Source organism: Aptenodytes forsteri, unplaced genomic scaffold, assembly GCF_000699145.1.
Source record: "Aptenodytes forsteri isolate BGI_AS27 unplaced genomic scaffold, ASM69914v1 Scaffold53, whole genome shotgun sequence".
In the NCBI taxonomy this organism is placed as follows: domain Eukaryota; kingdom Metazoa; phylum Chordata; class Aves; order Sphenisciformes; family Spheniscidae; genus Aptenodytes; species Aptenodytes forsteri.
Genome location: NW_008795909.1, coordinates 13,155,076 through 13,179,927, shown reverse-complemented (window position 1 = coordinate 13,179,927; position 24,852 = coordinate 13,155,076). Strand labels below are relative to the sequence as shown.

The window sequence follows — 24,852 nt, the reverse complement described above, 5'->3', positions numbered from 1 at the left end:
AAAAAATGTAAGCCTCTATATAAGTGTTTTATATTCTAACACACACATTCGGGGGAAGTGAGGGGGAGAGGTTTCTATAGCTAAACACGATCTCAAAAAATTCTTCCATATGTGGAAAAGACTGCAAAGCTAACATACAAATATAGGTATATATAAATATACACACTGAGCAGTATGTATACATTTATATCACATTCATTAAACCTCAAAACATAAAATAAATTCATTTATGTAAGCAAAGGAGAGGTATAACTTTTCAGTATACAAAATCCATCTCCTGGAGGTATCATAGACAGCAAAAACTATTTTCTACTTCTTACTTTTAATACAGCTCCAGTTTAGCTGGTCTCTTACTCAAATTACAAATTTAATATAATTAAAAGGTATAGGAAAAATTATCTGGCTACAATATATTACAATTAAGAGGTAGAAATAAGAAAAGTATTAACAAATATTACTTAAATGAGAAACCTTGAGTAGAGCACAATGTTTGTAACTGTAAACCGGCAGTATACCAAAATCAAGAACTAGAGTATCCCTGAAAGATAAAATCAAACTCAGAGCAGACTCTTCCAAATTTCAAGGCTCTTTCTTTTGTTCCATCACAAGTACAATGTAATCTACAATGAAATTTAGGCTTGAAACCAATCACATTATCCTCAAAATCTGGGCAAGCCTCTGTGGAAGACTATTTCAGTTTTAGGGTAAAGTAGATAGAAATACCTAGTATTAGATAGTAGATAGAAATACCTAGATAGATGTCAGAGGCAGGAAAAATTCTCTGTATCTACTGAAATAAGAATATAACAACACTTACTGACTTTTGGGAAATGCTTAGACAGAAATTACATCCTCATTAGAAGAGAAGTATTTGCCATTCAATAGTGTGTTTATAGTAAACAATATAGCTATGGTAACTGCATACAATTTAATCAGAAAACTGACTTTTTAATGGTGACCATGATACAAATATGATTTTATTGCATTCAGTTCAACAAGTCTGAACAATGTGTGATATGAATCACAAGTTCTTTGTTCCGGAGGGAGAATATGTGTAGCAAAGATGAAAAATTAGAGGAAATACTTAAAAATGTGAAAGCATTTATATGACTAATTTGCACTGCACTCCTGAGATTCAAAACACTAATTAATACAGCACAATACTAGTTATTTACAGTGGATATGCCTGGGATTGTTTATATTGAATGTACCGACAAGCAAGCCTTGCCCTGCCCAAATTCCTAAATTAGATAAATCCATGTGACTCCAATGAGCTTAGTGCAGGCTCAGCACGGTGCTAATGCAATTGCGTGCTTCCTTGCAGCTTGAGGCACCAGCAGAACAAGTTCACATACATTTAGCGAACAGACAAGAGCAAGCTCACACCTGCCCAAATACAATGTGTAAACATACAGGATAAAGAAACACACAGAATATTAAACAAAATCTGGGTCAGGGAGGGAGCCAATAATTCCAATTTACTGCATTAAACAGCTATATCATATAACTTCTTTTATATACTAAAATGTCACTGGTGCTTTGGGTTTTCCCCTTATTTTTGTTTCTTCTTTCCTGAACAACTAAAAGACAAAGTTTTAATGTTGCAGAAAACTCCAGACATGATATTTCAGTTTTCCAGATACTAACCTTCTGCTCAGATTACCTTTCTACCTACAGTCCAAAGAAATTTGAAGAATTTTACACTTTTCAAATAACAATGGTTATTTGAATAAGCTAAAATAATCTCTTTTGGTTTATGTTTGTCCTCATTTTAAGTTGTGTTGTTTGGTTTTGCATTTTTTTTTAAACACAAATCCCAGTTTCAATATTCCTGAGGCCTATTCAGGAGTTTGAGGTTGGCAATTTTCCAGTATGGCCACAGAATATAAGGCATTGTGCTAACAGCCAGGGCTGCCAAAATACACAAAGTAGCATGCACTCCTTTCCCCTAAAATTATATATGGATCAATACAGTGATTTGCAGATCAGGATCCAGACACTAAAATAATAATCATTGTTTGACTGTCCTGTGGCTCTGATTTCAAAGTCATCCACCTCAAACAAAATCCCATCTGACCTGTTCGGAGTTTTTCACATATCGCCTTTCAGCAACTCCAAGCATATTTAGCAGTTCCAGCTGATGAACAGAGACCTGTTGCCAAGACCAGTCACCACTTTACAAATCAATAAACACTTTTTTTGAGAGCACATGGTCTTCTTCAAAAAGTTAGTTTTTAGTGGCATACTCCTACTTCGCAACAGTCAGATTGTTGTCAAGTTTCGTGCATCATTGCACGTAATTTTTCTCAAATGAATGAGTTTACCAGCATACTTTAAAAAATCTTTTTAAAATGACACATATTTAATACTAAGACAGCTATCAGATAGCTCTTTAAAAGTTGGCTTTCTGACAGGAGAGTGGCAGTAAGGGAAGCTTCATAGATAGACACTGCCCCATCACTGTCCTAATAAGAAGGACTTTTCCTTTAGATAAGAAGATAGTTCAGAAACCTTGAACTGCCTTTTAGGCCTCTATGCTGAGATTTCAGAGTAATGGAAAACTTGATGGTGAGTTTGTGACAAATTACTTCTAAACACCACCACCTTGTAGAAGGGCCATCAAAAATGTTTTAAATAGGAACAAAATCTGTATGTAGCCAGACTGGATTAAAAGATGTAAAAGGACATGCTACATGCTTACGACACGATGTGACATTCCATCCTCAATTACAGCTTCTAAGAATAGGGCCAACTTTTTGGAAACCAGCCAGCTCCTACAGCCTTATGGCACGCCCTATGATATTCATATTTTTCTAAAAATCAGATTCTTTTTTATGAGAATATCATCTCTCATCATAAAGCAAAATTAAAATATATTTGTAGCCTTGGTGACCATGGAGCAAAGCATTCAACTTTGACTCAACCACAGCTTGGGAATTCAAGAAAGTCTTATGAGATGAGAAACACCTTACATTTTATGTCTTTAAAAATCTCCAGTACTACAGGAAGTAAGAAGATTTGATAGTTCTTATAATCATCAGGATTGGCAATAAAGTCCTAAAGTATGAAAATTCTTTGGATGTTATACCTTCAGTCTTCCACTGTGTGGATGCAGAATCAAGTTCTTCCATATGCCCTCTCAAATAGCATAACTTCCTACTAAGAATGCCATCAAACTAACTTAAGTATATCCTAGACACATACATGTAATAGATTACCTACACAACTTCTTTTAAGTCCCTTTTTTATGTAGAGATGCTGCTTTTAATTTAAATAATCAAGTACAGTTTTTTACTACGTAGTCCATAAGCAGCAACTTGAACTTAGGACCTTTCAGCCACATAGCAAAATCTCAGGAAAGAATGTTATTTGTTATGTGGAGACCATCCTAGAGTTAGAGATCTGTCATATGTGCCAATAAGTTAAGGACTGTTTCAGAGACAGCAAGGAATGTAAAATCCCACAGAAATTAATAGTAAGTGAATATGGGTGACTAAAGCCCGAAACTCAGAACAGGACACAAATATGGAGGGGCAGAAAGGCTTCTGAGATTAGACAACCAAAGGGAATGAGATGTCTCAATTTGACTAGACTTGTGATTAGCAAGACAGAATTCCCTGTTGGTTAGTAACCTACAGGCCTGTAATGATACTAAAAGTGCAAGAAAAAAATGACAAAAGGACTGCAGTACAGTAAGGCAGCTGTGGCAGAGAATACAAATGTGCTGATTCCTATCAACTTTCAACAGTAACAGCAATTTGCTTCAAGAGCACACAGTCACTTGTGTGACACAAACAGGCACTTCCTTCAAAACATTTTCAATACAAGGAAGAAAACTGAAAGATGATGTGGGCAACTGAGGCCAAGAGAAAAAGTTTTTAAGGAAAAACAGTTAAATATGTAGAGGTGAGAAATAAGAGAGGCAGGGAGTTGGACAGCAGGCTTTGTGATGAAGTCTACACTATGGGGCAGGACAGTTTCTAAATCTGGAAGTTCAACTTTATTTAGCCATGGGGTTTTTTTGTTCCAGATAGATCTTGGATGCAACTATCCAGATTAGATTACTGTAATGCACTCTACAAGGGGCTACATATTACAACTCCTTGGAAACTGAAGCTAGTACAGAATGCTTATTAAGCTCATTTTTATGCTAGAAGTATTACACCCGCACTCCAGGATACACACTGACTGCCAAAATGTTTCCAGGTGGAATTTAAGAAAGATTGCCAACTCTCAAGCCAAAACTGAAGAGAATAAATTTAAGTTTTTAGTGCAAAGCTGCAAAATTATCTTTTTTTCCAAGTTTTTAAAGACTGGTAAAAATGGCTAATATTGCAATGTTATTGACATGGCAGCACTCAATCCCCAGAAATTTATTTATGTCAAACAAAAATCAGATGCACCAACATAACTAGGGAACACATCGTGACTCACTGTAACATGACCATGTGTACAGGCAGAGGAGCATTAGTCTTCCTACTGCTTGTGAAGTTTTCTTACATCTTCCCCAGAGTTTAGGTCCAGACATACAAGGGCAAAAAAGATTGCCAACCTATAGCTCTCCCTAAAAGGAAGAGCAAAAAAAGAGGGGATAAAGGCAAGAAGGGGCTGGAAACTTGGCTTTGCTCCCTAGCAGCAGCCAGAAGACCTAAACACATCCATTACAACTGAAAAAAGGCCCCCAACTAGTTCCTACAAGAGAAGTCAGAGATCCTATCCTCTACTATGTCTAGAACCATGCTGCCACATGCTGCCCATAGCAGGATACGGTATGGAGTAAGTTATAACAAAAACATGATCATTAAAACAAAATGTCAATACCTGAACCAAACAGTACCACATAAAAAGTATGCATATTTCAAGCAGGATGTGTGTATTTTTCTTCCAAGAGACTGGTGGTACACCATTCTCTTCAAAGGGAGTATAGACTCACAGGAGCATATATACAGTGTTTTACATCAGTAAGTGGGAAATGTCTTATTCTTCCTTACAAATATGTACTCAAATGCACATGTACATACTTTTACAGCCATATATAATAACATACATGTTTCAAACCACTAGCAGTATGCTGGATTATGGTAATCAAAAACCACATATCTAGAATTTATGTGTAATACACTATTGAATGGGAAACACAGGTTTGTATGGCACATGGCAATCAAATTGCTGTACAAAAGAATGCTGTACGGAATGGTAAATAACACAACACAGAAAGTAAAAAAAAAAAAAAAATCCATTATTGAAAAATGTAAGCTAAAGCAATGACTAGAGTTCAGTTACGATTGTCATTGACTGTGCTGTTCTCAAAGATTATTTCAGCAAGGATTTTGCTATGGATCTCCTATTTGCTTGCTTGACAAATAAACATTTGCTGAGCTAATCCATTGTTCACAGAGTCTGTGGAAATTTAGGGATGGCAGTACTTCAGAAGAACACCTACTCCAAGCCCAACGCACCAACACAAGATGAAATAAAGCTTATCATGTGCCACAGATATTAATCTAAGCTGTTCTTAAAAACCTCCAAGAAAGGAGCTTCCATTAAATCTATATGAAAGAATGTCCACATTTTCTTTCCACTTACAGATTCATGAGACTCAGTGAAAAAGTTTCCTTCTTTAATAACTAACCTAGTTATTCTTGGTATAAATTAAATTTACCCCTCTTACTCTTTCTTCAGTGGGCACTGGAATACAATTGATCATCGTCTTCTTTACAACAACATTTTATGTATTAGAAGACTTATGTCTCCCCTTCAGTACTTTCTAGACTAAACAAACCCAGTTCTTTAAGCCTTCCTCACAGGTCATGTTCTCTAAAACACCTATCATTCTTGTTGCTCTCCTCTTGTCCCTTTCTAATTTGTCTGTCTTTCTTAAAGCATGGTGATCAAAACTGTATACAGCTTTTCAGATGAGGTCTCACCAGTGCTCGAAAGAACAGAATAATTGCTTCCTGCTTCTTTTCCAGTATTACATCCATCCCAGAATTAGATCCAACTTCATTCCATTGTTGCCATATATTATGTGCAATCCAGATTCCTTTTTCCATGCTATTGCCTCATCAGTACATGTGACTTCTCCGTTCTAAATGGACTTGTCTTTACTGAATTACAGATTAATTATTCTAGACTTTCTCTCCAGTTTATTGAGACTGGAGCAGCTTATTGAGCAGTTTAACTGCTCCTACTATGCCTGCAGCTTCTTGCAGCTTGGTTCATTACCAACAATATTCATGTTTTTTTCTATTTCATCACTGAAAGAATTTCTAAAAAAATACTCCACAGAAGCAGATAAAGGACAGACCTCTTTGGAACCCTGCTGTAAATGTCCCTCCTGTCTGACAGTGAGTAATGGAAAATTTGTCTGTAGTATGTTATTTGTATCAGTTATACACCCATCTCATGGTGATTTCATAATTAATTAAAGTAAATTAGTACTATTTACAGTTACAGCTTTTATTATTGTAATGCATTTTACATTACATGTTAATTACATTACAAATTAATGTATTTATTTGTATATTACAAATATATGGTGGGACAGTGTTAAAGGCCTTATGAATTCAAAGTATGTCACAGCTACCACTTTCTTCTTTAGCCACAAAGCCAGTTACCCTATCAAAGGAAATTAGATTTGCTTGACATAATTTGTCCTTGACAAATACAGGCAGACTAAATATAGGATGGGCATGCTATGTAATAGCCATCCAGACCTGCATTCTGTTTTAGAGTGGCCCAAAACTGTCACCTAGGAAACAGTGCAAGAATAAAGTGAGTACATACTAGTAAACAATCTCATATCTTCAAGAATGTAATGCAAAAATAGTTTATCTGGTCTAGGATAGGAACCACCAGTTGATGATTAGGAAAAGAGGATAAGGGTGAAGCAAGTATAAAGTGATCTGATATACACTGAGATGGATAGATAGATACCGTCATACAGTCTGATACAGACATCAAGCTACTGAAAATGAACAGTAAAAAGACTACTGGCTTTCTATTGATTCACTGATTAATAATTTATTCCATAACTTCCCAGGGCCTAAAATAAAGTTATTCAAAAATCCCCATAAATTTTATTTGTGAAGATGAGAACAGTGTTTGCCTTCCTCAAGCCTCCAAGGATCTCCTATATCATCTATGAGAGTTGTTGAATATAATCATAAATAGTTCAGAGTAAAACTGAGAATACTAGTACTAGTAAATACTAGTAAAATAGCTAATATTTTATGTGCTCTGTCTTTAATCATGTGCCCATCATTCATATCATTTCTTAAGTTTTTTAAGTTCTTGAAGATGTTTTGATACAGACTTTCATTATGCTTCTTATCCGTTCTCTTCCCTGAATAACCTGTTATTGTGCACTGACAAGCACCTTCTTCACTAAATGTTAGCTCTCTTACATTGTCTTGTCCCTCAAATTTTCTTTACAGGTTCAGGCTTCTTGAATTAGTTGAAGCCAATGTCTGGGTTTCAGTAACACAGAGGTTGTTGTTACCTGTTTTTTCACATCTCTTGCCTTCATCCTGTTTTTCTCATTCTATTCCTTGCACAAAGCCAAAACCTTTTTTATTTCATTGTCATTTCCAGACAATTTTACCTTCTCTTATAAACTCAGCCAATTTATCTCTGTCAATCAGAAAAAGAACCAAAACCAAGACAGCAAGTCCTTAATATCCTTCTCCACTTTCTGAAAGAAAAAGTTGTTCTTAACCTGTTCCAAGAACTCGAAGGATTCTGTGTTCTGTTGTTCAGGTTTGGGTTTTGTTTTGTTTTTTTTTTAGTTGGTATCCAAGAAATTGAGTTTTCTCATAGTTCCTGTCTTTAGTACAACTCTCTTGGTCATTCTAAAAAAAAAGCATCATTTGCCTCTTTGTCTCCTATTCCTGATCAAGTAGTCTATCATACAGCCCCGTTATAACTTCACCAATGTTTTTCCCTTTTATTTCTACTCAGGCATTATGAACTTGTAAACTAATTTAGTATCAAACAATGATTCTTTATATAAAAGCAATGTTTTATTTTTCCCCAGGCTTCTCTACCTGAAAAAGAGTTACTTGCTTCCATAGGCTGCTTTTCCTACTCCAGATAGATACATACATGGATAACTTTCCCCCTTGTCCTACTGTGACTGAGTTCCTCCTAAAACTCGTACAACTCTCACTCATTGTAGTAGGCTAAAGAGTCATATAGTGAAAAGAAGTCTATCTTAAAATTTGAAAATCATTTTCAGGCCAGACTCCATCCATAGCTGACAGGCTCTCTGCTTACTAAGCATATTCATTTGAAATGGAATAGTGGCACCCAGTATCAGCTGGAACTACATGGCATGCTGGCAGCATGGCTTACATATATGTTTTAATTTCAAAATGGAAGTTTGTTTCTTGAAATTTTATCTACTACAGCTTAGCTTCTTTCATTTGTATTTCTTGTGGTTTAGCATTTCATACACACATACACATATACACATACATGCATGCATCTACACACACACACTATTTTTTACCATAACAAATTTTTAACAGTATCACACCCAGACACCTCAGAAAACAATTATGAAAACATGTTCACTGGCAGAAGGGTATTTTAAGGCTGAGATAAAGTTGTCACTCTAATTTGAAATACTATTTTGGTGTGTAGCTATGCAAATATAATGTATATTTTAGATAATTACATATGAATTAATTTATTATTTTCAATACTATAATTTTATGATAACTAGCTATAACTAATAGCTATAACATTATTAGTAATAGCTATAGCAATACTATAGCATTATTTTCAATATCATAACTATAAAATTAGAGCAGATACTTTATTTTTGGTGGATCTGGTCTTTAAGCTTTCCAGAAATAAAAGGCGCAGCAATTTTGGTTTGGAAACATCTGTTTCAAACACATCAAAACAAACTTTTTGGTCAAGGTGTCTGCTTCACCCAGTTGTCCATGAACCAGAAGTACTGAGCTTGCACACTGGACACTTAGCAAATTTCTGCCTATTGACAGCAACATTATCTGCAAAATCACATTAAAGTATTCCAAGAGACGAAGTGTTGGAATGCTAATAAACCACAGAATATCACAACCTCCTCATTCCAAACATATACAGTGTAAATATTAATTTAAAACTATGTGACAGTAAACTTGTTTTAATCATTTTGTATTTTAATTTTCACTTAACCTTCATATCAATATCCTGAAATATTATAAATAAAAGCAAATTAGTTACATATTTACAAAAATACTTTTGTTTAAAAAATTGTGTTTATTTGTAAACAAATTTTGAAATTTACAAAATCCAAAAAGTGTTGTGCTTATGGATGTTTTTTCACCCTGGGTGGAGGAGAAAAGGTTCAATGCTAGCATGCTCAATTACCATACTCTAGAAGACCATGTTATTGGGACAGTTATTTGCCCTTTCTGAAACACAGGACTCTAGGAAGAATAATATTCTAAGAAGAATAATACTGATTACTAAGTATTTTTAAACTAAAACATCTCTGGAATTTGGTTTATCTTGCCTAGTTAAAAATGCATCACTATTGATTTTAAGCTATATCTGTTATTTGAAAGCTTCAACAGAAAGATACTTTCAAAAACAGTTTAGAACCATTGGTTTACAAGTTGCCAAAGGGAACTGCTGCACAGGTTTTTCAATACTAATGATTAATGCATTTACTTTAAATAAACAAAAAACCTATTCCAAAAAGTGCACGCTTCTGTAATCACTAGTAATCACTAAGTAGATTTTTCACTGATTTTCTACTGAAAAAGTCGACTTACGAAATGCTGAAAATAGCTGCAAAAATTCTAAAGAAAGATGGGTAAGAAAAATATAAGACACCAGACAAAAAGCCAAAATGTTTCAATTTTTTCAGGGATGGAAATAAATACCAGAGCTATTAGTTTCAGTTCAAAGAACACATAACTTGCTTATTATTTCTTTGGAATATTTATTTTATCTTGAAATATCAAAATAGTAAAATTATAAAACTGAAGGTGAGAAAGGAGTGACTAACCTGATCTGGAGAGGGTCTGTGGTTGGAGTGTTGTGGCCTCCCAGGAGATCGATGATGGTGGTGGTGGTGATGGTGGTGGTAGTGGTGATGGTCATCATCGTAGTTATCTGCCATCAGCTGCATTCTGTTTTGTGTCTGTTTAAGATGTAAAGCGAGACAATTCTATTACATGCTGGAATATATTACTCTAACACTGTTTTAGGAAGATCTTAGTTTTTTTTTTGCTCCTCCTCCCTTTTTTTTTTTTTTTTTTTTTTTTTTTTTGGTAGCTGTAAGGATCTAACAATAGAAGTCCGGACCGCTGGCTCACAAAGAAAAGGAAACAAACAAAAAGATAACAAAGTATGTGAACACATCTTCTGTCTCAGTTTTCACATGAGTAGAATTGCACAAAGAAGTCAGAAAGGGATATGATCAAGGATGTTGTGTTTGAAGGGTGTCAACAAAGACATTCAGCTTTTCTAAGTGTACTATTTTAGAACAGTTTCCTATTTTTTCCAGTCTCTTATTATGTCTTGCTAATTAACTTGTAAAATCTCACTGAAAGGAATATTAAGTGTATTTCAAATATTTACAGTTAGCTACTGAGGCATGTCAACAACAATCATGAATAGTTATGCTAAAAGCTCTATTTTAGCTTAATTATTTTAATTGTACACCAAGGTCACCCTGCTAAACAGTAAGTTAAAAGAATCTGAAAACTAACTGATGCAGACACAGGCACTTAGAGAAATAAGTGATTATGGAACTTGACACGTTACTGAATGAAAGTAAGTCTTAGATATAGATCTTGAAAAAGAGAAGATCAACACTTCAGCTACTGCCGTGTACAGATAATAAAATCTATGTCACCATGAGATAACAAGATACATCGCTGCTCTTTATCACTATTACAATTGTTCCATACCATGAAATACATAGAGTGGAATAATTCAAACCTTGTTCATAATACCAAAAATATCTTACTACCCATTGCCCAATACCAGTGGATACAGTACTTATTTTTTCTGTTAGTATGACTGAAGGCTGTCTCAGGCAAACTTGTTAACCTGTAATCAAGTTTTACTTATTTTTGCACTAACAAAACCCAGAAGAAAATGCTGTCAACTCTCAAAGACCTCTTCCAAAATTAGAAGAATCAATTAGAGACATATACAATTAATATCATGCAGATGACTGAAGGGAAGATAACAGTCTTAACACACTTAACGTCATCTTCAAAAATCTCACCTGAATCCTATAGGAGAAAGGTTGTTCTTGAAGGAGCATTATCTACTTTGTGCCAATTCTTTATGTGGACATCATTTGAGTTGGTCAAGCACAACCGAGTCTACTTTGCACATAGACACTTTTGGTGAACAGTTAAGAGACGAGAATGAAATCAATTGCAAAAAGCCACAGTTTAGTTCTACCCATGCTCCAAGGTAGCAGGATGCATGCTAACTCCAGTGAGGACGCTGGCTAAACACATTACCCCAGGACTTTGCCCAAACTAATGAGTTCTAAAGGACCAACTTAAACACATGAATTTAAACACAACTCATTTGTTTGGGTATGTTCCTATATTAACAGGTCTAACTGGCTTCCAATTCAAAGTGCCCGTGAGATAACTAGTGTCCCATAGCTAGTATGTGGTAAATTTACTTCCAGGACTATTGTAAATTGATTTTCCTACAAGAACAATCCTATATCAAAATCTCCGTTAGGAAAATTTCACTGGTAAGTATATTTTAATGGAAAATGTAGAAACTCAGAGATTGCTATTAAATTCCCCAATTTTAATGGGTTTTCCTAAAGTAGAAAAGAGATTTGGGAAAAAAGCAAACTAAATGTTCATATTACACAATATTTGAAGTATAACAAAATCTAATACAAGGAAAACTATGAACCACAAGGATCACAGGAAATCCTGATGTGTCTTTTTAGCAATTAATTTTTTTTGAAATGTCACAATGCTTCTCAAGCACTTCACGTGATGTCCATTAGAAGGATCATAGAAAACTATTTTACAGGAGGGGACGTGTACTCGGTTCAAGTAAAAACAAACAAACCGCCAAACCAAAAGCTTAAGGCATCCACAATAACAAGACAGAGGAACAACCACAGATCGGATGTGTACATGCTTTAGTCACTGTCAGACTCTTTCTGAGCATCTCTGTAGCACTAAAAGAGCATCTTCTCAGTGTGTTACAGAATAAATGTCCTCCACAGGTCAAGTGCTGGATTCCTTTGAACAGGAATTGCACTGGCACTATATGGTATCATTTCACATTTTTTAACACTATTTTCTGCCCAGTTGGAATCATTTCATTTTCTCCCTCCCAGATAAGAAGATGGACGCATAGAGCTGTATGAATTTCCACTATGAATTTCTACCGATTTTGCCAAAAGACCAACTCGATCTGAATCACTATAGTTGGTCTGTTTGTCTTTAGATTCAAAGAGGAAGGCCTTTTGAACAAAAGAGTGGAAAAGATGAAGAATTAATAGACAAATAATAACCCACTTACTGTAAACACTGTAATATCCTGCCTCTTTGGGGAAGCTCCTAACTTTTTATTAGTTTATTTTCTTATCAATGAACAGCCTTAAATTTCCTACCTTTCAACTGTATTCCATAAAAGAATGCAAAAGTTAAACAAGATGATATATGCAATCCTAAAAGTGTCCCCTGTAATGAGGTGTTGGGGATTAGACGTGTCATGGGATAAGAACTGTAAATGAATGATGTCATCTTTCTAATTTGGTGCTGAAATATAAATAAACCACTTCTAATGTTTCTTCCTTTTGGATGCCAGATTGCAGTAAAATGTGCACAAAGAAATGTTAATGCTGTAGTAGGCTTCCTTTAGTGTGCCTGTTCTGGAAACAAAATATATAAGAAATGTGAAATGAGAATTTCTTTTCCACTCAGGTGATCATCAAACCATCCAAACTTTTACATGACTTGTGATTGCCATTAATTTCTTAAAATGATCCTAAATATTTTGCAAAATATTATTTTTAAAAGCTTTTTGTTTTTATTTGTTAGCTCTTCACAACGATAACTAATACAAGTTTGAGGTTCTGTTTGTCTTTGCTTTAGTTACTGTCAGAGTGCTATACTTCCACACTGAACTGTATTTTCCAAGTATGCTTAGCTTTGACTTAAGAAGTACAAAACATGATATGATTTCAAACTTTTAAAAAGATGAACAGGAGGATTTCTAGAGGAGGAACAAAAGTAAAACCATCCAGAGGAACACTACAATCCTTTTCAGGTCTTTCTAAACAAAAATCTGTAACATTACTTCTGTTTGCTTCCCTTGCTAACTCTTTCAATCTTTGGTAGGCTTTGAAATGCCAGGTATATTTTTATTTGAGGAAGAAATTAATTAACCACATTGGAATTCGTTCAGAACCCCAGGGCTTCACACCCCTGTGCTTACATACAAGCACATACACAAACACACAGAAAGGCGTATACATTTTAGGACGTTGGTTTATCAGACAGACAGTAAATCCTCGTGGTCTGGGTCCCGTATCAACACATTAGGACACTGATTCAGTACTAACTGCGAGGGAAAAATACCACCTACTGACCTGGCAATGCCGTCATTTCCTCCAACATCTTCAGCATACTTGAAAATCTCCTATTCAAGAACATCCAAGACGTTTTCTTACATTACTTTTGTAAGCACAAGAGATTATTCAGTATGACTTTTCTGGATGATCAGGAAACTCGGTCTTGGAATGCACAATTCATGAAAATTATAGTGATGATTGTACATGCATTTAAACTGTGCCATATCTAATTTGCATCATATGTTACTCTGCACAAGTTACTCCATATCTGAAATAGTTATATTATAGAGTTTAAAATTTTATTCACATTTTCCTCTCAAAACTATTATTATTGATACGGTTTTCCTGAAAACAGGGTTTCTCAAAATTTACATAGCCACAGCTCTGACAACAAAATTATCATACCAATAGTTCTTTTTGAAAATGCCTGGTGAACACCAGGCCCACACCTGAGAAGAGGCAGTTTTTAATTTGGATTTATACTAGGAAAGAAAAAAATGTTAACTTGTAAAATGCAACAATTAATTAAGTGCATCTCCAACAGACCATGTATTAGTTTTAGTCTAAACAGTTTCCTCAGAATTTTTTGCTTTAAATTTATTGACTACATTCAATAAATACTGCAACCATTTTGAAATAAAGGAATGATAGAGGACTTAAAAGCAGCTTAAATCTAGGTGCACAGGTATATTAACCCTTAGGGCTTGAAACAGTTGTCTTTGATCATTCAATATCACTATTTGCTAAGCTGTCGAGGTCATGAATGGTATGTGTAACTGAATTTTTAACCCACTTACCAAAGAATTTATTATCTAGCACTGTAAGAAAACTGACAGATATTTCTTGTCCTCCTAAAATTCTGTTGAGTTTAAGTAAGGAACTACTGAAGTGAAATCAAAGTCATTGATTGACTGGTAACAGACTGAATAGCTTAACAGCAATCTGTAATTATAAAACTATAATATTAAAACTGTCTTTTTAAAAATATTTTAGCAAGGTGGCAATAGGGAACTATGCTTTGATCTGTCATCTGGATCAAGTTAACAACAAAACTCTCATGAATGGGGTTCAAATGAGGAAAAATAGTAAGATTTGTTGCTCTGGGATATAGGTGTAATACCATTCAATAGCTATTACTTTCCTTTGGATTTTCTTCTCAATCTCTCTTCACTAAATGGAATTTGAAACATTTCTAGAATATTCACTTTCAACAGGGTAGGTTTTTTCCCTATATAATATGGGAGGGAGGCAGATATAAGGCCTACAAGCTATCCTGGAGATATCCTGTGGTCTAATTATTAAAGCATGGAATTTAAAATCTAGAGACCCACATTCTAGCTTTGATTCTGCAATGGCTTCTTGTTGTCTTCAATGACACAGAACCTCTATTTCTTGCAATCTCACTATTTGAAAATAAGCATGCTAATATTTCTACAAAGGACTCTGAGATCTTCATGTGGCACATGTCTAGTTCTAGTCTTCCTGATTCTCACTAATAAATGATTTAATCTGAGATTTTTTTTTCCTAAGAATAATTTTAGAAAACACAAATAAAATCTTTTTTTAACTTTGAAATCTAGAAGGTAAGGATCAAAAAAATTGTGTGCTTAAGACTACATAGTTCACCAAGTTTATCCAGAAGTTGCATAAACTTAGTGGAATTAACCTGGATTTAATGAAAGCATGTGCAACTGCAATTGGTTTTCCAGTATGAATCCAGTGCTTCAGGCCTGAATTCCATTAGCTGAGGGTTAACAAAATGTTTGCTAATTAAGCCAGCTCTGAACTTACTCTCTCCAAATAAAATCAGTTTTCATGTCAGAACAATATTTTTACACATTCTTTGAAAACTGTTATCATCTGAAGACAAGTGAAGAATTTCTTATCATTTCTACTGCTGCACAACACAAAAGTTGCCAACTGCCATAGAATACAATTTATAGCTGATTTGTTATTTGATAAGTTGCAGTTAATTAAATATTGGACAACAAATGCTGCACTTGGCCTCAAACATCCTTAAAGTTCACCAAATTACATTCATCACTCACAATCTGTTAAAAGACTATAACAGTTTGCACGAAATGAAGACTTTACGAAAACAGCATATATTTGTTCATTAAAAACTACAAAATATTCCACAATGTACTGTTACACTTGTGTAACAGAGGAAGACAGTCTTGAAAAGTAGCTACAAAAGGCATTTCAGAAGGCAACACAGAATGCTGTGTTTCTAAGTAACCCTTATGTTGACTTCTAAGACCAAAGAAGTCATCACAGGCTACATTGAAAATTAAAATTAAATGCCGTGTAAAGCCTGTATTTCTAGAACTTGATCAAGTTCACTGCCTTTTTTTTTTTTAACTCTTCAGCAAGTTTCCATTTATTTCACTTCTGTTGTCTGAGCATCATTAAATATTTTTCTGAGATCAAAAATAACAAGTTCAAGTTCCAACCTTGGAGCCTCTAAAAAACATGTTCAACATCACTGTCATTTAGTTCCACCCTCTTTGAGCATCTCAAGCTTATGAGAGATACATGCATCCTGCATAAGTGATTTGATAATAAGCCAAATAGTGAGCTTAATTTGCTATCTAGAAAAGAGATTTAAGAGAGATTTCATTGCAAAGTTTCAGTTGAAACTTATTTTGCTTAAACTTCTTGATATACATAGATATTTTTGAGCACTGGTTCACTAATTATCTAGCTGAAGCAAAAAAGAGAATTCCAAGGCTATTATTGTTAAAAAGGCTAACCTTGAGACTGGTCTCAATTCTTTTTAATGGTAGCACACTTCTTGAATCAACACATGATTAAATGAGACAAATTGTTAAAATATATCCACCAACTATGGTTTTGACAGAAGGACTTCTGTCATTTTTCCACAAGCCAAAGGATCTGTTAATTGGCCATTGCTTTGAAGGATCTTTTGCCAATACTAGAGCTGCATGGAAGAAGTGAACTTCAATATTCTTCAATATACTTCAAAGTATTCCAGAGCTTGTATTACTTTATGCTAATTATTCAGGCCACTTCTAACAGCGGAATACTAGCAACATAATCCTAATTATTTCCAAAATAAATTATACTCTTGTCTTCAATCATTAGAAATATATGATAGTATTCAATTCAGGCTTTTTTGTCGCTTATGCAGTGAGTTTTTAGACACCAAGTAAATTCCAATAGAAAAAAAACTGAAGTTAGAAAGACTATAAGTTTGCAAGGACTCGTCAGTAACCAAAAGATAACAAAAACATTATAGTATGGTAACTAACTAGGAACTCCAGATGCTAAATAACTATGATAATCATAACCGTATGGGTGTTGGAATGCATCACTATGGGGTAGAGTTATGTTTTACTGAGTGCTTTAATTATGCATTTTCTTTTTATAACATCCCTGTAATGTAATCTATTCTTATATACTTACTCTTAACTGTATTTTAACATGGGTTTTGTTGCTTTGTTTCCTGCCTCCATTGAAGAACACAATTAATTTTTTCCCTGTTAAAATTCCAAATGGGCTAATAAGCATGTTTTTCTTTTCCTGTTATAGTGTATGACTTGTCTTGGAAAGTGTGAGAGACAGGATGCATGCAGGCTAAAAGTGTGCATGATAGCTTATTGGAGAAAAGTTTGGCTACTCCTCATTATACTCTTTTTATTTTTTACCTCATTAATGATAGGACTGTTGCACATGAAGTAAAGAACACAGGAAAGTTTTTATGCTAAGAAAGCATATAAAATTTTCTTCTTCCCATCTATATCTAGTTATACATAAAACTTAGTTCATGTGATGTTTTACATTAAAATCTTACAATTCTTATAATTTGTAACACGCATGTAACCAGAACACTTGTTCTTCAGGCCCTGTCTGCCCTCCCCAGTTTCACAGGACAGAGAACAGGGACTAAGAAACAGTACTGAGTATTTTCCAAGTTTTCATGAAATCCAACTTTCCGCCCAGGTGAAATACAAAAGCAATTGCTGGTCAGATTAGATACTCTCACTCCTGAGCAGCAACAGAAACCAGCTTCCAATGTAGATCTTTTCAAAGACTTGTATCTGATAATTAGTGTTGAACACGAGCATAAAAGTTTTACACATATTTCAGTTCTTTTTTAATTCAGTACTATTTCACTGATATTAACAACCATTACACCTGCTGCTTTGCGAGATTACAAAATGTGACTGACTTATCCTGAAAGAAGTTACAGCTCACAGTAAGTCTCCCTCTTCATGAGCTGGAGGATAAGAGTCTCACAAAGACCAGCTGGGATATTAGACACTTGGCAGACCGAGACAGGCAGCAGTTCCAAGTGCCAAGCAGACACTTAGATAAAGTACTAAGGCCAAATTTCAACTTTCCTGACACTTGTGATTGAACAAAGTTATGTTGATTTGAACATGGTCCATCTGACTTTTTAGATGCGGTCTCTGCATTTAGAGTTTGTGTTTTTGAAGTCTTTTTAAGTTCTGTGAATTAAAAGAATGGCTTGACGTGCAGGAAATATCTTGTAATAATACAGCATACTCAGTAATGTATAGGCTAAAGTCATGCTAAAAGTATTTGTCTGAGTCCTACTACTAAACTTGGTAATTACATAGAAGTATGTAAGAACATAGACACAAAGAAGGGGGTTAAAAAGCATAAGTAAAGCTCTGAAACAGTAGCTGCCTGAGGACATCTCAGGCCAGGTCCTACTAAACGCAGACAAGCAATGTGAGAAGGTAAGGTTCTCTGTTTTTCTCCTTTTTTTTTTCAACAGGAAATAACTCATTAAAAAGATATTTCCCCATAATAATTATTTAAAACCAGACATGAATCAGAAACTTCAGTAGCTAAACAAGACCTTTGAAACTGGAAATCTCTGGTTAGTAACACTGATTGTCTTTCAGCATCTTTAATGTTTGAACAGTTCATTTCAGCTGTAATTTTTGCAATTTCATTACCAAGCCCAGCTCTCTCATTTGTATCATATACAAAATATAGCCTAAGTTGAAATTACTACACTTCTTCTATTGTAGGCAATAAAAATTGATAAATAAAACATAAATTTCAACACATGGGTGGTATATTGGAATACGGACCGAAATTGAAATAACATCACAACACTGTCTTGATATGCTTTATAGAGACACCTTACCTATAACTAATTTTTGTTTAATGCTAGATTGTAGAAATGGTAAGTTTCATCTACCACCACAGGAGGAGAAAAATTTTACACCCAATTTTTACAATATTTTTTTAATAACTGGCTACTTAGCACTGTACTTGAGATCAAGTGTTAAACTATATTTAGCTTTATTATCATGGGGTACTTTGTAGTAGAACTTAAGGACTTGTTTCAAAAATGTCTCATGGAGAAAAAAAACCCTTTTTGGCTTGGGAGTTCTCTCATTTATATAATGGAGATATTCACTATTCTTATCTGAGATACTTAATACCCATTTTCACCTATTGAGCTAGTCAGATCAAAAATTACAAAAGTTCCAGTGTTAATATAGGCATTATTTTATATCTGCATTACCTACTTTTTCCACTTAAGATTTTCAGTCTCAGTGGAGTTAAACCGTTTGTCTGAACAAAGTGCATTATGACAGCTACAGCTATTAGAGGTTCTAAGTATAAGTTCACAATGAGATGATTATCGCCAGTGAAAAAGGGTGCCATTAGACATGGCCATGCTTAAGATATGATATAAATTCTTCAAGAATGAAAAAACTCTGAACAGAGAACAAACAGAAACAGATTTTAAAGCAGACCACCAACCACAAAGCAGGAAAGGACCAGACCTGTGATGCCTTCAGTGCCTGACTGCTATAGGCTACAAGGCAAAAAAAGCCTCTCTCATTGGAAAATGTTTGTGTAAAAATACCATCCGAAAGAATTTGGGTTTCTGAGAGCATAAGGAGGAAAAAGTGATGCCATATCCAGCTATGACTTTTATAATATAAATTGTCAAACTTTACTGACAATATGTGAAAAGTGTTGTGTGAGCACTGCCAACATTTTCAGTATTTGTCAAACACAGAACATTTCTTCTGAATTAACTAATTTGATCAGGCAAAGGCTATTAGCTACACACACACATTCTCCTTCTTGCCTTGTGCCATATGGAGTGTGCTGCATTAAGCTATAGGGAGAAGTGGCACTCTGCTCTTTCACCCCTACGCTAATTTGTCTGCATTGGGTTTGTATCTAAACTGGTTGTACTTGGCAAAACTGAGAATTACAGATTCAGATACAAAAATACAGATTCATAATTCAGATTACAAATGAAGAGAATAAAACCCAATGTTAAGACATGCAGAAATATTGCCTTAGGATATTTCTCATTAATAGAAAAGTATAAACTACAAGGATTTTTAAGATAGTAAATAAATTTAAGCCCATTGAATGCATGGGCTGCTTTTATTGACATCAATGGAATCTGAACAGATACATTTAAAATCAGAGATAAGTAGCCATGTTGCTACATTGCCTGAGAATTTTTAAGGAAAAAATGACGAGACTGATTTTCCTCATATGAGAGTTCAATATATGAAGTTATTAGAACATCTATTAATAAATAAATAAAACAAGGAGCTTGTGTAGCATAACTGTAACAAAAATAAAACTCCTAAAACTTAAGGGTCTCAGATTACTGCTTTGTTCAAAGTTAGGTGCTTAAAGATTGAACAAGACCAATATTATGATTGATAATAAACAATATAAACAGAAGAAGAAAAAAAATAGCACAGTGGTCAAACATGTCTGCGGTCTCCTATAATATTGCCACCTGTGAAATTCAAGGAAAACAGAAACATTAACTCAGTCTGACAACATCAGAAACAGAAGCAATAGTGATTAGGAACCAACACAATACCAGGACAGTGCTACTGATCACAAGGTCTACAGATGATAATGTCTAGAGACACCGTAAGAAAGCATTGCAAGACTTTTTTGTTCCCACACTTGTTAAACATTAGAGGGCTTAAATGCAATTAATTAATGCACAGTGTTGCAGAAGAATGTTTTGGGCTGCCAGAATAATCACAATCACAACAACTTCTAATCCTATTCTTTTTCTTATACAGTAATATAAACACTTTCAATATCATAAAATACACAATGCAATACAGCTGAATTAATCTAACAGGGAAAATAAAACTTGGGGTATTTTGTTATTCCTGAGTGCTTGATGTCACCACCATAATATCATATTAGCACTATTTCTGATGTACTTAACTAGAACAGTATATGTAATGCAACACACTGCCTTCAATTCCCTTTTACTCCCTTGCTGCTGAAAGAGTTCTTTGAAATATTTGGATGTTAATTAGTAAGAAATACTTCTATGTATTCCATACAGAAGAAAATATTGCTAGTGGTTAATTTGCTGAGAAACTGTAGTTACACAGATTTTTAAAATTCCTTGATTGTTTCCCACCCTTTTTGTTTCATTAGCAATATGTTCATGTGATGAAATATAGAGTAGTGAACTAATAGACTAGAGAAGACTGCCAAACACCAGCTTTGCCTCTGGCCAGAGTATTTTATACACCTGCAGTCTTGAAAACACTGGAAAGGTTTCTAATTTCATGTTTTGAGAAGAAAAATAAAATGCTTTCAAGGAGTTAGAAGACCTTGCATTTTGGCCAACTCCACTTACATTTTTGGCTCTATATCCCAAAAGTGAAAAGAGACAACTGGGAAATTTTCTCGCCGTATCCAAGTTCAGAATGAATCAGTAACATAGCAGTGTCTTCTGCTCTTAACAAAGTCTCTTGAGATGTTCTAAAAATGGACTTTAAGCTAATTATTTCATGAAGGATTGCATCACTATACAAATTTCTCTAAAAATAGCTGTCTCAGAATTCTCAAAAGGAATCTTGGCCAGGGTGATTATAAATATTATGTAATCACTCAGCCAAGCCCTCATGGCGATCTTGTTTAATACTCTATTTCTGAAAGGTTTTTTAAGCCTACTACAAAGTTCTACGGCTCTCAAAATACAGCATTTGTTGTATGAATCAAAACAATTCCAATGGTTCTGTTTTGCTGGGAGTGCATTACTGTGCTTCCCATTTATTTAAACCACTAAACAATAAATATTTAACTGACAGATTGCAGCTGCTAAATTGTATTTAGATCATTACAATTAAATATGCTCATTTCTTATGGGAAAGCGTTTGCAACACAGAGATCAGCATTATTAATACTAATTTTACAGGTGGTAACCTAGGATAACCTAGGAAAATCATTTGTATCACAGTGTATCAAAATATAATGTGAAAAAACCTGTAAAAGTAAGCCAGCACTTGAGATAAAACCAATGCTTTTCTTTCAGCTTAGAAATAACAGGAGTTTTACTTAAACTCACACAGTCAGAATCCATAAAAAGACTGCTCAACTCATTCACATAAATAATAGTTTGGTCTTTAATATATGTACATGTGTAGCTTCATATTTAAAATAAATCACATATGTTCTCATTCCCTTAAAAAGGCAGTATATTTCATTTCTTAAAGGTGCTTCTTTTCCTTTTTCAGTGTGAAGAATTGCAACAAATTACTTCAAAATCAATGTCTTGGTAGTTTACAATCTGTCTGACGTTCCCAAAGGCCAAAAAAATTAGAACAGAAAAATTGGAGAAAGGCATTGAACTGCATATTTGGTGCTAGGAGCATTATTTAAGTTACGAACTATTTAAAAAGAGAAAAAAACCCTCAAATTTGCAATTGAGACTTTTTTAAACTTTCTTTTTTGAATACATTCTATTCCTGGTTTAATTCTATTTTAGTTTAGATTACTATTGGGATGTCTTTTGTCAGTTTGCAGGCACTTTCGAGCAATGGAAATCAGCACATTTGTCAATGTGGAAAACACTGACATTTTATGACTAAAAAAATAATCGATTAATTAAAAAGAAAAGCACGCAGATGGCTTTTTGAGTTTGGGGTGGGGGCACATTTGGGAAGCAAATACTTTGCCTCCAAACTGAGTAATAACTGACTTTACTGTTGTAAGACAAATCACATTAAAAATAAAAGACATAAAATAACATCAAGTTTATGACATGGATACACTAAGATGAATGTTCATGCCTAAGCAGGCAGTACACTGTATTTGTTTTATCTTTGCCAGAATGATGCCTGTTTAGACAACAGCCTGTTACTCCTAGATATTGGAAAGCTCTTGGTACTTTTCTTCCTCTCATGGAGTTTTGCATGCTCATTGCCTTTAGCACAATGTTAATATTCTTCTGAAGTAACCCTAAGGAAGCTTATGGAGAGCCAAGAAGCTTCCAGTTGAAATACAAAACAGACCAGGATGCTTCACGAGTCTACCAGGGTGATTAGAAAAGTTTTTCACAGCATAAGTCTGTGGTAAAAGCAGCTACATTTGCATTTAGGCAATTCAATCTCAGTGCAAGTCTGCAATACATTACAGCACAGCGATAGAATCTGTTTTTCTGGCCTTAATCCAATAACAATAAAATTCTATGAGTAACCTCAATACTTTGGGTTACTCCACTGAGTTTAATAGAATTGACCTCCTGAACCTTTAAGACATCTACTACATACATATCTCTTTAAATACGAAGCAGGCTTTTGATGCCTACAATGACCTCACATGGTGGGAGCCACCACAGCTCTTGTACAGCATTCTGAGTAGCAGCAGATTAATTTACAAACATTTTGATGTTCCAACTAGGTAAGCACCTATAAATGTTATGAAGTATATCCATTAAAACTCTACAACCCCTTCTGTTAAATTGCAACCCTCACTGGCCTCATCAGAGTTAGGTGAAAGAGCAGCAGTTGGCCCTCTCCTGCACGTGGAAACATTGAGGAGTACTCACATTTTTTGTACGAAAAAAAATTCTGACTCTAGGAAATTTACTTTCATCAACAGGATTTTCCAGAGGAAAACAGTGACTTCTCTTCTTATGCCTCAAAGAGGATATTCCTGGGCATTTCATGTATACAATCAGAAATCTTGGATTCTGATGAATTCACATACATACCTCTCCCTCTCTCTCTCTCTCAAGAAATGGCCTTTGTAGCTCTCTCAGAAAAAGTCCTTTGTACTTACTTTTTCATCTCAGCAGAGGAATTCTAAGCTACAGTGGTCCTACTTCAGACACTGAAGCCACCTCTTCAATAACAATAGCAAACCAGCATCCTAGGCTTGGAGTATAATGTTGCGCTTTTTTAGGTGTTATCTATTGCAATGATCCATAGTACAGCATGATTTGAAATTGCTAGAAATATGGAATTGGAGTTTATCAACTACATGACAAAGTCTAGGATGCCACTGAAAGAGACAGCAGCAAAAACAGGGACTCCGAGAGTTTCTGAGGTAGAAACTCCCCAAACTGCAAACAAAAGCAAAAAGCAAATCAAACTGTCAGATATATGATGATGCAGCACGAGGGTAGAAGTTTCACAACACCGTATTTAGGCCAAAGTGATTCACCTGTCTATAAAGATCACAAAATAAAACTTGATTGAAATAATATTTTCTATTTCAAATGGTAAAACTCATCTTCACTGAAGGCTAATTTCAAATTATTGCTCCTTTACTAAAATGACTTGAAAAACAAGATGTTCTTGAGAGACTTGCACGACATAAGGAGAGCAGATGCAATTAGAAGCTCAATTGCAGCACCACCACACGAACTCTGCAGTATAATGAGGAAAATATAACACGATTATCTAAAGAAACTCTAGGACATTGCTTCTATATGAGCTTTGCTGACATCTACAACAATGCATGTAGATTTCCAGGCAAGGTGAAATTATGTTCAAGCAAATTTCTAACTTCAGTTAGCACTCTAAAATAATCACAGATGATTTTTGCATTTTTTGCATTTTTGCAGATGACACCAAGTTGGGCGGGAGCGTTGATCTGCTCAAGGGTAGGAAGGCTCTGCAGAGGGACCTGGACAGGCTGGATCCATGGGCCCAGGCCAACTGTATGAGGTTCAACAAGGCCAAGTGCCGGGTCCTGCACTTGGGTCACTACAACCCCATGCAGCGCTACAGGCTTGGGGAGGAATGGCTGGAAAGCTGCCTGGCCGAAAAGGACCTGGGGGTGTTGGTCGACAGACGGCTGAACACGAGCCAGCAGTGTGCCCAGGCGGCCGAGAAGGCCAATGGCATCCTGGCCTGTATCAGAACTAGTGTGGCCAGCAGGAGTAGGGAAGCGATCGTGCCCCTGTACTCGGCCCTGGTGAGGCCACACCTCGAATACTGTGTTCAGTTTTCGGCCCCTCACTACAA

General features: G+C 35.0%; 1 protein-coding gene across 1 annotated transcript in view; it reads right to left on the bottom strand.

Annotated features, from left to right (window-relative positions):
* Positions 1 to 24,852, bottom strand: part of ERC2 (ELKS/RAB6-interacting/CAST family member 2) — a 496,513-nt gene that overhangs the window by 70,286 nt on the left and 401,375 nt on the right. The window contains exon 19 of the mRNA XM_019473456.1: positions 10,022 to 10,156. Coding sequence (XP_019329001.1) covers positions 10,022 to 10,156 — 135 coding nt within the window. The remainder of the gene's footprint in view (positions 1 to 10,021; positions 10,157 to 24,852) is intronic.